This window comes from Lissotriton helveticus, chromosome 3_1, assembly GCF_964261635.1.
Source record: "Lissotriton helveticus chromosome 3_1, aLisHel1.1, whole genome shotgun sequence".
NCBI lineage: Eukaryota > Metazoa > Chordata > Amphibia > Caudata > Salamandridae > Lissotriton > Lissotriton helveticus.
In genome coordinates this window covers 132,394,593-132,406,277 of record NC_136061.1, presented here as the reverse complement: position 1 = coordinate 132,406,277, position 11,685 = coordinate 132,394,593, and the positions used below count along the sequence as shown (strand labels likewise).

The window sequence follows — 11,685 nt, the reverse complement described above, 5'->3', positions numbered from 1 at the left end:
GAGCGTTTTAACAGAGTAGTTAAGGAGTCCATTCAATTAGCTGTCAGAAGTGGGTTGGATTGGAGGAAAGCACTTCGTGCTACTTTACTTACTTATAGGATTTCGCCCAATTCTGTAACGGGTTGTTCCCCGTTTGAACTATTAAGGGAGCGTAAGGCCGGTTCAAAGTTGTTACCTTGGTGGTTGAAGACGGATGTTCCGGATGTGTCTGGTCCTGATTTGGACAAGGTTAGAGAACGTGTTAAAGCATATCAAGAGAAAATGGGTAAAAGTTCCATTAAGGAGGTTTCTAGTCAGAAAATTAAGATTGGTGATTTAGTTCGAGTAAAGTTTGGTAACACACTTTCTAGAAGGTGGGCTAAATGGTCTAATCCTGTTAGAGTAACGGAAGTGTTCAGTAAAGCTGTACGTGTTGAAGGGGGGAAAATTTGGAATTTCAGGCGTGTTTCCATTGTTAGACTAGACAAATCACTTTTGAATTCTGCGAAATCTCATTCTCATGTCAATGATGAGAGCAATGACCAAAATTTTTTGGATGACTTTTGCATTCAACAGTATTCTCAAAATGCTTGTGCGAATGGTTTTGGTGCTTCTAATGATTTCACGGTACATGAACCACAGATTATTATTAATAACACCAACGATGACTCTGAGATTGTGGGTGTCTCTGGTGATGTTGATGGTAATCTTGCAAGACAAGATCTCTCTGTTCATGATGTTGCAGATCAGGTTATAAGGAGAAGTTCACGTGTTTCACATCCACCTGTGAAAATGAAAGACTATGTTTGTTCCTAGTTTTTTTTGTTTGTTATTTCAATGGGGGGAGGTGTGTTGTATGCCTCTGATGTGCTCCTTGGCACATCAGAGCACTTGGAATTAAGAATGTTCTCAATGGTTCTCCCTGGCGTTCTGTGGAAGTCAGTTGGAGACTGATGGCCTTACATGCCAGTGTGGTTGTTAAGCTGTTCCTGATTTATGAGAATAAAATCTATAACTGATGAAGACATCCGCAGTGTGGACCCTACATCATTTTATTACTACACCTTGCAATCTAATATTACCAAGTAAACAATGAAATAACATGCAAAAACAACACAATACAGTGCTCAATCACAAATCTGTCAAACAAGTGATTGGATACTTAGATCGATTCCTGAGCAGTGTCAGCTTTATGAATATGCGACTTCCTAATAGGACATATACTGTACTTTCTCTCCTATTTCATTTAGCATTGTAGCTTCATACTGTATTAGCAAGTCATATGTTCCATTCCAGGCTGTGCCATGTGGAATGTTGATGGTTGCCTGGATGCTCTGTTACTAGGTTCTCTACATTTTGAAATAATCCGGAGAGCGGTTGGAGCTGGATGTGTACCACCGGCTCTCCTAGGTATTTCTTTTTGTGTAACCCATGGGTTATATAGCCATATTTATTATTGCACTTTACAATTGGATTGGGTTTTACATTTTCCTGAAGAATTAGTAAAGGAAACGAAGGCATAATCCTGGTCGGCGGGGCTGAATCAGAGTTTTGGTTTATAGCCCTACCCTTCACTTGACACATTAGTGTGCATGGGTGACAATGTATGATTTCTAAAGTGAATTGTGTATTCTTTTCCCATCATTGTGTGGGTTGGGTGTATTTGTGGATTGTTTTCTATGAGGGGTTGGGCTTGTGCAAGGAAGTTGCAGTGATCTTCCTGAAGCAGTTGTGTACTGTGGGGTCTGTGTGTCTCCTAAACATGAGGGGCAGGAGCAGCGTGTGGTCGCTCTTGTGCACTGCTATGAAGAGGTGTGTAAATATTCTCTGTGCCCTCACACGTCTTTTGTAGCGTTTTGGATCTGCGGTAGGACCTCTATCCCTTAGTATGCTAGAGAATAGTTCATCACCGCTCTGTGCTTGTGTGATAGTGTTAAGATATAAAAACTGTCAAACAAGCCCAGAGCCTGGATGAACCTGTCTCTGTACGAAACATTTCACTGAAGCAGTTCCATAATTAGGAGGAGCAGGCATGGCCTGTGTCGTAAAATACTCATAGCTGCAAGTTTTCAGTTTGACTATGACATTTTCATGTTTTCATGTGCCGCCGACTGACATTCTATTGCTTTATGTGTGACACTTTAAGCGACTCTTTATCATGAGCAGAACAAACCAGTTAAGTCTATGTAATAAGATTAATTCATGTAATAAGGTTACATTTACAACCCACTTTTGTGCAATGTAAGAATTTGTAAGTGGTCTAAAAACAGCCCACAATGCAAAGTGTTCTCTGCTAAAAAGTAAGGACTGGTGAAGGTTATCATTTACCCAATACATAGGATTGCTTGCAATTATATCGTGTTTAACACGCCCCCTTCACATCTCTCTCTCAGTTTCAAATATTGCAACCTGTCCGATTTCATTTTTTTTGTTTCAAACTATAGCACCTGCTAACTGCAATTTATTATCAGTGAAACATTGCATTCTCGTACATTCATAACGCAAAAGAAGTTTAAAAATCTATAAGAATCAGAATGCATTACGTTGTTAAATGACTTTGTCATACTGGGTGATGCATTTGACAATAACATCCGTCTGGCATCATTAGCACTCACTTCGTTAGCCCACATGAATAAGATGCGACATACATCTAGTGGAATTTTAATGTGTGACCTCCATATTATGGACTGCTCTTGTAAGCAGTGGTTCTAACTACTGAGCTGCCATTAATATAAATAGATAACAACATGAAATTCAATTGCTTAAACAGACTACCATCCCTCCTAATCACACTCATGTGACCAGAATTAGAACAAACATGCCTTATACAGAGGCTCAGATATATGGAAGGAGCCCATACAGACATGAACATGTGATGCTTCATGTGTTACAAAAGATATGGAAATAACATTAACTCTTTATCTATTATATTGTATGCCACGACAGACAGTCCAATGATTTTTCTTGCCAAGAACTCTTTGCATTTTGGGACATGCAGTTTTGCTTTCCTATTAAGGGCACGATCTTCCCTGATCTGGCTTGCAAGTGCTGTTGGGGCAAAATTGCCGTAGAGTGGCACATGTACAAACTCTTAAAATATGCCGATGCTTTCATGAGGAAATAAGAGAAACTGTGTGAGTAAGCAGAAGGATCTATGTTAAAATACTAGGTATGACATTCAATTCATGCAGCCGAAATCAACTGCTGGAATGGCCCCCATGATGAAAATTTGGCTTCCTCAAAAACACGTGAATTACCCTCAGATATGCACTGTACCAAAATATAAGACTATCCAAAGATATGCCTCAGACTGCACAAAAACATTCTTTAGGCAACACCTTATTGTCCCTCAAAATGCACCAAGTTGGACCCCAGGTATGTCCCCCAGATTTTAAGACATCCATAGAAAAATATGGGTTAGACCGTGACTGCCTCCCAAATACGCACCACGCAGCCCTTCACATCTGCAGCTGCCCCTTCCAGTGGTAATAAGTATTTTCCTCAGATATGCTCCATAGCATTCCCTAAATGTGAAGCAAGCCTTTCATCATGTGTGTATCAGTGTTGTCACTTATGTATGCACCAGGCCTTTGAGCAGAGATACAGGAAACACTGCATCCTCCTCCATTGTTCTTGCCAGTAGGAAGATCCCATCCTCACAAGCCAGCATTTTTCTAAACTCCTTTAAGAATTAAATAAGCATCACTTCATGACATCAACCTCCTTGTGCCAAAAAGATACAAAAGATTGCTCCTCAAACATGCTTCATACTTGCTTGTTATTTGTAAGCTGTCATGTTCCCGCACTATTGCTGTCATCTTTTTCCGGTGTCCAAGCTGTAACACAAGATTACATGTTCGTTTCAGATCTGTCAGCAAAGATATATCCTCTCTTCCACCTGGAATCACCAATGTTGTGTGACGGTGATCATCTGTAACTTAATATTCAGACTGTAATTTTATTTGTTTATTTAATACTTACAGCCCTGAAGAAGTCGAGGCATAATTTGCTATTCGACGAAACACGTGTTGGCTGAAAGTCTCATTTGTACCACTGCTGTTCCGATTGGATGTACAGCAACTTTCCCTTTGGCTTGAATTGATGAATTGGATTAAAGTGGACAATTTACGACCCTTGGATTGGACGTCTGACTCTGTTTGAACTTTGAGTACTCAGAACTTTAATTTACAGTTACTGACCCCCATTTTAGAGGGTTATTTACATATGTTTTTTTTGGTAGCTGACCCTACTTCTAGTGTACCAGCAACTCATAATACAAACTTTTACTTTCTCCCTTACATCTTGTAGTGCGGCCTGTTCTTTGGCCTTTGTACCAGTTTCTTGTTGTTTATACTAACATTATAATTAGGTGAATATGTCTGTGCCAACATAACGTTTTGAACAAAAAAAAACACAGAAATTCACCAGTTATATTTCAGAGAGCTAACTATAATTTGCACTGCTACCGTGAACTGCTTTTTGCCTCACATATTAAATCAATCATGACATGTTGTATGACATCATTTATGACATCGTGCCATGGAGCAACTAATGTTTTTGGGGAGGGGGCGTTCTGCTTCCTTCTCCAAGCCATCCACTGGGGCCACTTTCAATATGTTGGGTATAGGAGCATGGGGCACTCCTCCTGAGCCATTTCAAGGCCCCAGGCATCATCACCAGTGGCTGATTTGTTTATTTATGGGTAAGGGAGCATGCAGCTCACTCTCCAAGCGTTTGTAAGGCCAGAGACTGTGTCATGGGGACACTATCCCTGGGACTCTGTCTTGTTCCTTGCTCAGAAGAATGTGGGCAGGGAATATAAGTCTAATTCCCTGCCTACACTCTTCTAGGCTCAAAACACAGTTTTGCTTCTGCCTGCGGCAGCAGAAATTAAGGCTGCTCCCTCTGGGCAGGAGGAAAATAAAAGAGTGATCTCCAGCAGGATGGGTGCTACCTGGAGAGTCGCAGGAACTGCGGGGATCTTGAGCCTCCCCCCGTAGCCTTCAACATGAAAAACTTTGTTGAGTGTCCCGGGTAGGACAAGAATAACCAATTACAAAAAAAGTGCCCTGCTCCTGCACAGCCCCACGAAATGGGGCTGCTTGCAGGAAGGTGGTGGGCCAAGAAGGCCCTGAGGCTTCACCTGCTGCCCCTAACAAATAAAAGCTCTGGGTGTTCTGAGTGGGACTGGAACACCCCAAAAAACAGAAATGGGGGAAAGACTTATAAATGAGCAGCCTGGGCCGCTCATTTATTATTCATTGCTCCTGGGAAGGATCGCCCCATAATACCCTTTGTGGGATAATTTAGTTATATTTTGCTTCATGGTGGTGCCCCAATTTGGGCAAGAGTATCACTATCATATTTTAAAGTCTTGTGGGGTCCTGTAGGTTGGCCAAAACAATTATCATGTCAATCGGCTTTGCTCTCTCTCTTAGTAATGTTTTCGTGAACTTGAGTAACCATCAAAGTTTGTTGCAAGGCAAACCTTTCTAATATCAGGGTGCCACTAGCACTACCAGGATGTAAATGTGAATTCCCCTGTCTATCTGTTGAGGTTCAGGGCATTCCAACATCTTGTGTTGTAACCAATGTGTCCTTGTGAACTCCATCCACCCATGTATCATTAGACATCACAGGCAAACCCAGGAGCCATAAACATCAGACACATCTGAAGTTCAGCTAACTACACACATGAAGTGCAGTCATTCAGCTACCGGGAAATACAGTATCATTCCCAAGGGATACTTGCTTCCATGTACATCATTTGGTGCCAACTGCAAAGTCTCTCCTTAACCTGATGAGGGCATAGCAGTGATCCTCTGATAGTGGTCGATGACCACTATGGGTGAGAGATCCCTGTGCCGTGGCGATGAATAGCAGATCCTCACATAGAGCACCTTCAGTGGCCTTTAGATGGTTAATGCTCTAGGGAATGCCAAATAAAAGAATAGGATCGCACTGCACAGCAGTCAGTACAGTGCATTCTTTGATGGCTGAAAGACAGCCGCCTAGAAGTTGTATGTCGTCTTGTGTCACTACCTGGGAGAAAACTGAATATCCTGCACCTTCATGGCCAAACCGCACAATGTTCCATGGTTTTATCTGAAAAATAGAAGGCCAGACAATCCTCTGTCTTTGGCTCCTCTTCCAAAACTTGTTCTCTTCTCCCCCGGACTATGTTCACCTCTCCTTCCCTGTTGAATCGTGGCCTTTCTGCAGGGTCGCCCCAGAGTTTTGCCTTACTTTGCTGTTACCGTTTGTTTGGGATTTTAGGACTCTGGGCACCTTACTCCTGCTAACCAGTGGTAAAGTGTTTGTGCCCTCTCCCTCTTAAACATGGTAAAAGTGGTATACACCTTCTTGGCCCATTTAATTTACTTCTAAGTCATTGTATATAGTACTGCATGTACCCTGGGCCCATAAATTAAATGCTACAAGTGGGCTGCAGTACCCATTGTGCCATCCACTAAAATAGCCCTGTAAAACATCTCAGGCCTGCCAGTGTAAGCTGTAGTGTAGTTTTAAACTGCCATTTCTAACTGGCAAAATAAACCTTTTGCTAGGCTTAAACCTTCCTTTTAAATACCACTTATCAGAGCACTCCAGGACCTGTGGAAAATTCAGAAGGAGGACTGTCCTGGTCTCTGCAGAAGGAAGACTGGACCAGCTTGCTTTGAACCCAGGATCCCCAGAAGTGACTCCAAGGGTCAGTTGGCTGACCTCTTGTTTGAGCTACAGTTGCACAACAAACTTCCAGAAGGGAGGCATTCCCTGGAACTGCTCAGCTGACCAGCTCCAGCTGGGCCTGCTAGACCCTTGCTGCTTCAGAGTGTAATCCTCCTACTTTAAAACTTAAAAGACGGAACTACAGGTGAAAATCCAGAAGGTTTGGACTCTGCGACCTCGAGCAGACCTGCTCTTTGAACCTGTAGCGACCGCCTGCAACTCCTGCCAACTCAAAGCTCGAGCAACAACCTGCTCTTCAGGCAGCAATGATCTCATGGCAGATGTTGCCAACGTGAAACTCCAGCTGAGGCTTCTTATGTGGACTTGGACTGTTTAAGAAAGATAAACTCTTCACCAGGACTAACCTGGTCCATGTACCCAACCCACGATCTAGCCCGGTCATCCAAAACTTTTGACTTTGAGCCGATCTAGCACGACCAGATAACCGTGAGTGGAATTTTCTGCAATATTTTGATCTGAAACTTTTAAAATGTATATATCCGGTTCGACTTAACTGAATTTTTGACAGTTTGGGGTTGTATTGCAGAGAGTGCACCGTAGGCGCAATGGGCGTTTACACCCGCTTTGCGCACCCCTGGGGCACTTTAGTATTACAGAAGGGGTCACAGACACTTGTGCCTCCCCTTCTATAATACTGATAGCGCTGGCGCTCATAAAGTGCCAGCACTATCTGCATGGGGCATTCCCTCATTTGCATGAGGGCGTACCCCATGCAAATGAGGGAATCCTATTGCGCCTGCGCCGTATTAGAGACGCGGGCGCAGAGGTAAAGAAACTGTCAGGAGGCGCACTGACAGTGCACCATTTAAAAGGTGGTGCACTGTTAGTGCGCCCCTGAGAGCAGCCCTCTGCATGGGGTAAAGGGGGTCCTATGGACACCCCGGACTTCCCCTTGCAGGCAGGTACCGTCACTGACTGCACCCACCTGCAAGGGGATCTCTAATCCTCCTTTAAAGTGCAGGTGGGTTGTTGCCTGCACACTGAAACATGGAGCGGCTGCTTTAAAGCCGCTCCATATTTCACTTGAATGCGCTGCTGCCATAGTAGCACGAATTTGTGGGTGCCCTGGGGGCAGCGCAGTCTATGTAATAGGGCGCACTTTCTCTGTTTGCACCTGGTGCACCTTTTTTTTTCAAGGTGTGTCAGGTGCAAACAAGGAAAGTGTGCCCTAATACATACTATAGCCCCAGGTGTTCTTTTATTTATTAAAATGTTCTCTATTTTTCTAAATTGGTTTGGGTTTTTCCTTTTGTTGTGTTTTCACTTTATTACTGTTTGAGTGGTGTATAAATACTTTACACATTACCTCTAGGTTAGGCCGGACTTATTTTGTGCCAAGCTATCTGAGGGTTAAGCACAAGTTTAATTAGTCACTTTGTTGGTTCACCATGAGAAGGATTGTGTCTATTGCTTGAGCAGGGCTCTCGCTATCTTAACTAATAACACAATGTCTTACACTGCCAGACTCTCGATTCTTCCCTCATCTGAGACACTGTGGTTCATCCCCGGAGCCTGTGAACCACTCTCTTCTCCTGGGCCATCGTGCTTCTCTCCTCTCAGCCCCTGCACGCCTTTTACCCTAGACGCAGTGCTTCTACCTCCAGATTCTCTTCTGCCCTTTATTATGGCTGTCCCAAAATCCTCTCCTTATTTCTCTGGGCTCTGTAGTGTGCTTGCTGACCCCTGATCCTGACGTCACTTCCTCCCGCAGGGGGCGGATCCACCCCTGTGCTCGCAGTGTGTTTGGGCGGGAGAAAGGTGGGATGGCCAGAAAGTGCTCCTCGCAAAGCGGAGAGGAGACAACAACAAGTCTTCCCTACTGTGAAGATGAAAGGGCCCTGCCTTCATTTTACCACTTACCTGATGGTGATCTTGTCTGCTACATCTGTCTATGCAGGTAACCCGGAGTGAAGGTACAGCTGTGTGTGTGGGAACATGGCCTGCGGTCTTTACACTGGTGACAGGGAGGCTCGCGGTTTACTCACCCTGCCTGTCCCCGGTTTTCCTCGCACTGCTCGCGTTTGCAAAGACCATGTTGTCTTCTCTTCTGAAGATGAGGCACTTGCAGTAAATACTGAACCTGGCATATTCTGACCACAGACATCTGAGCTGCTCTGCAGCATGTGCAAGCGTGGGTCGATTCACTGTGTGCCTTGCCCCCCTGCAGTTTACTGCACACTAATATCCTGGTTCCGCATTGGTGCAGGTGGTTTGAGGAGTTTGACATATACATGGGTGCCCTCCCTTGCTATCGAACATGGAAAGGACTCATTATCCCTCCTAATGCACTGTATTGAACCTGCTACAAGAGGTATTGCCTTTTAATTTGAAGAAAGCAAGGGGAGCTCTAGCTTAACTGTTAGGGCGGCCGACTTGGGAGCTGGGGGACCAGGTTCGAGTCTGGCGGGAGGCTCAAACATCCTGTGATTCTGGGCAAATCAATTAATCTCTCTCTGCCCGAAAAATACATATGTCCGTCTGTAATTCAACTGGTTCTCATGTAAAGTGCTCTGATACCTTAGGGTTGAGTTCCCGCTATATAAAACTGCAAAAAAAATAAAAATACCGGAGTTACTCAAAGTGCAGCCATGAGACCACTTGCAGTCCTCTTGTGAACAGAAGCACTGGGCTCTTGTTTACTTGACTGAGCACTAACTCAGAAAGTGGTTAAGCATGTGTTTACCCTTCAAATAAAGCAAAGAAGGTGCCCTAAACCACTTATTTTTAGGTGCACGTTCATTTTTAAACAGATTATGCAACACTCATGTAAAAGCATGAGAAGCTCTCTTCAACATCCAAACAAAATGTATTTCATTAACATACAAAAACAATTCACCTTAGAATATATGATTATATCACTGCATTGACAGGTATTTACTAGAAGTAATAGTTTTCAAACATGAAGATCAAAACATTCTTCCCTTCCCCAGCGATGTTAACAGTGTCATTACTGAACATCAAGGTAAGACATTTGTCATGTGCACCCTCTGGTAACCTCGGTTATTATTGCACTTAAAACAGCATTATAGTTTATTAAATCAAACACAAGAGAAGGTTTTGTACTGCACACATCCTGAACTCATGTATTTCAAGGTGCTCCCATATGATACTGAAGAAAAAGGAGGCAAAGTGATAACAATTGTCTTTGATCACTCAATTTATTAAAGTGGGGAAGCCGGGATTGATCCCAGGTTTTCTGGTTTCACAGTGTGGGATTCAGTCACTAGGAGTCTTTCTTCAAAAGTTAATGCTTTGTCTTTAATTATTGGCTCATGATGTTAGAGCATTAGTGGTAGACAGAAGCTACATGAGGTTTGTTTAGATTTGGGCTAGAGGCTCCAAGAGAACGTGATGCTGAGCCAGGCATCTGGCTCGAGCTTGGCCCGGGCCTCCTTTGGCTTGCCCACCTCTATCATCTTATAATGTCAATTCAGAGGGCAAAGGCATAGAAAGGATATGGTTTGAGCCTCAAAATAACTCCATGACTCACTGTCCGCACCATGTTCATGCTTTACTGTCCCAATGCCCATCTTCCCACCTTACACCACCCCTGACTCTTACCCTGCAGGCATCAGTGCAGCCCTCGGTCAGACCACAGACCATACCTTTTGGGGCCTGGGAAAATGTTTTGCAAAAATCCATGTCTCATATCAGTCTCAAAGGCAGTTTAATAACATAGTTTTTTTCACCACGAAAATGTGGATTATAAGTGATACATAGATTGACAAATTTGTTGCACGCTTGAAGGAGCTGTGAAGAGGCTTTCCATTCACAGACAATTCCCAGATGTGACTGTCTCTTTCCGGCAAAAGTGGCTACAAAAATTCTGCAAGTTCGAAAAAATACTAACCTTAGCTAAGGGCTGTTATACTGTCGGCTAATTTAATAAACAGACCTGTTAGACCTGGCACCATTGGGGTGGGTCTCCCTTCCATTTTTCGCTTTTGTCTTCTCTGTGTTTGCTGGTGTTAGATGCTCTAGGCGCTGTGCCACTGCCATTCAGTGCCACAGCGCGAATGCTCCTTATTGTAAATTGACTGTATGAATTGGTATAATCCTAATTGACCCAAGGAACATGATAGGAAAGTCCAGTTTAGTATGCCTGAGCTCCAAATATGACAGTGCATCTTTTAGTGACGATTATTTTTATATTCTGTGATGGAAAATACCTCTTTTAGGAAGTAGGTATTTTCTTGCCTAAACCTTCCAGTGTGCCCTGCTGTTATGTGTATTGGCTGTTTTGAAGGGTCAGGGTAGGCTGAGCCCGACCTGGATTGAATAGAGAGATCTGCAGTGGAGTATGGGGAGGGGTGACCCTTTTATCAGAGCAGGGCTGTGCCTGGCAAGGTGAATGGTGGCTCCACCTCCCACTGTGCCTCTGATAGCAGACCCCCTCTACCTGAAAGGCAGGATGCAGCCTTGAAAACAAAGTGCTCCAGGATGACACCAAACTGGTTCTGGCTGGGTTCATTGATTTGTGACTTATTGAGAACAAAGACTTTTGGGGTGTAAAGATCTGAGCTAAAACCCCTACACAGTGTGTTACTTCTGGATGTCCAGACTAAGCTCTGTCCATGTAACTAGAGGGAAAGGACTTTGAAACTTTCATCCATCTTGCTGAAGCAACTACCCAAGGGCCTGATTTGAGCTTGCATCCTGCTGAAGTCTCGGGGACATTAGACTTCACCCATCAGCCGCCTGGATTCCTATTTGAGGGGGATTCTACTTGCAGGTGAGGCCTCTGTTGAGAATTCCATAGCCTCTGGTTCTACTGCAGGGAACACAGGCTGAAAGTCATCATTATCGCTATTGTGGGCCGCCGTAGCTGAGAAGCTATTGCCGCTGAGAGCCCGCATTTGCCTGTGTTACCAAAGTCATCGTTATAGCTATTGTGGGCCGCTGCAGCTGAGGAGCTGTGCCGCTGAGTGCCCGCATTTGCCGCCCTATGAGAATCCG

The 11,685-nt window shown here is 44.0% G+C and overlaps 1 protein-coding gene across 3 annotated transcripts in view; it reads left to right on the top strand.

Annotated features, from left to right (window-relative positions):
* The first annotated feature begins 1,365 nt into the window (after positions 1 to 1,365).
* PSPH (phosphoserine phosphatase) overlaps positions 1,366 to 11,685 on the top strand; it is a 186,839-nt gene continuing 176,519 nt past the window's right edge. Inside the window, exon 1 of one of the 3 annotated variants that reach the window (XM_078679392.1) lies at positions 1,366 to 1,389. In XM_078679392.1, coding sequence (XP_078535518.1) covers positions 1,367 to 1,389 — 23 coding nt within the window. In that variant the 5' untranslated portion in view covers position 1,366. Of the gene's footprint in view, positions 1,390 to 1,683; positions 1,792 to 8,510; positions 8,627 to 11,685 lie in introns of those variants that run through there. The other 2 variants (XM_078679391.1, XM_078679390.1) reach the window with 2 other exon arrangements.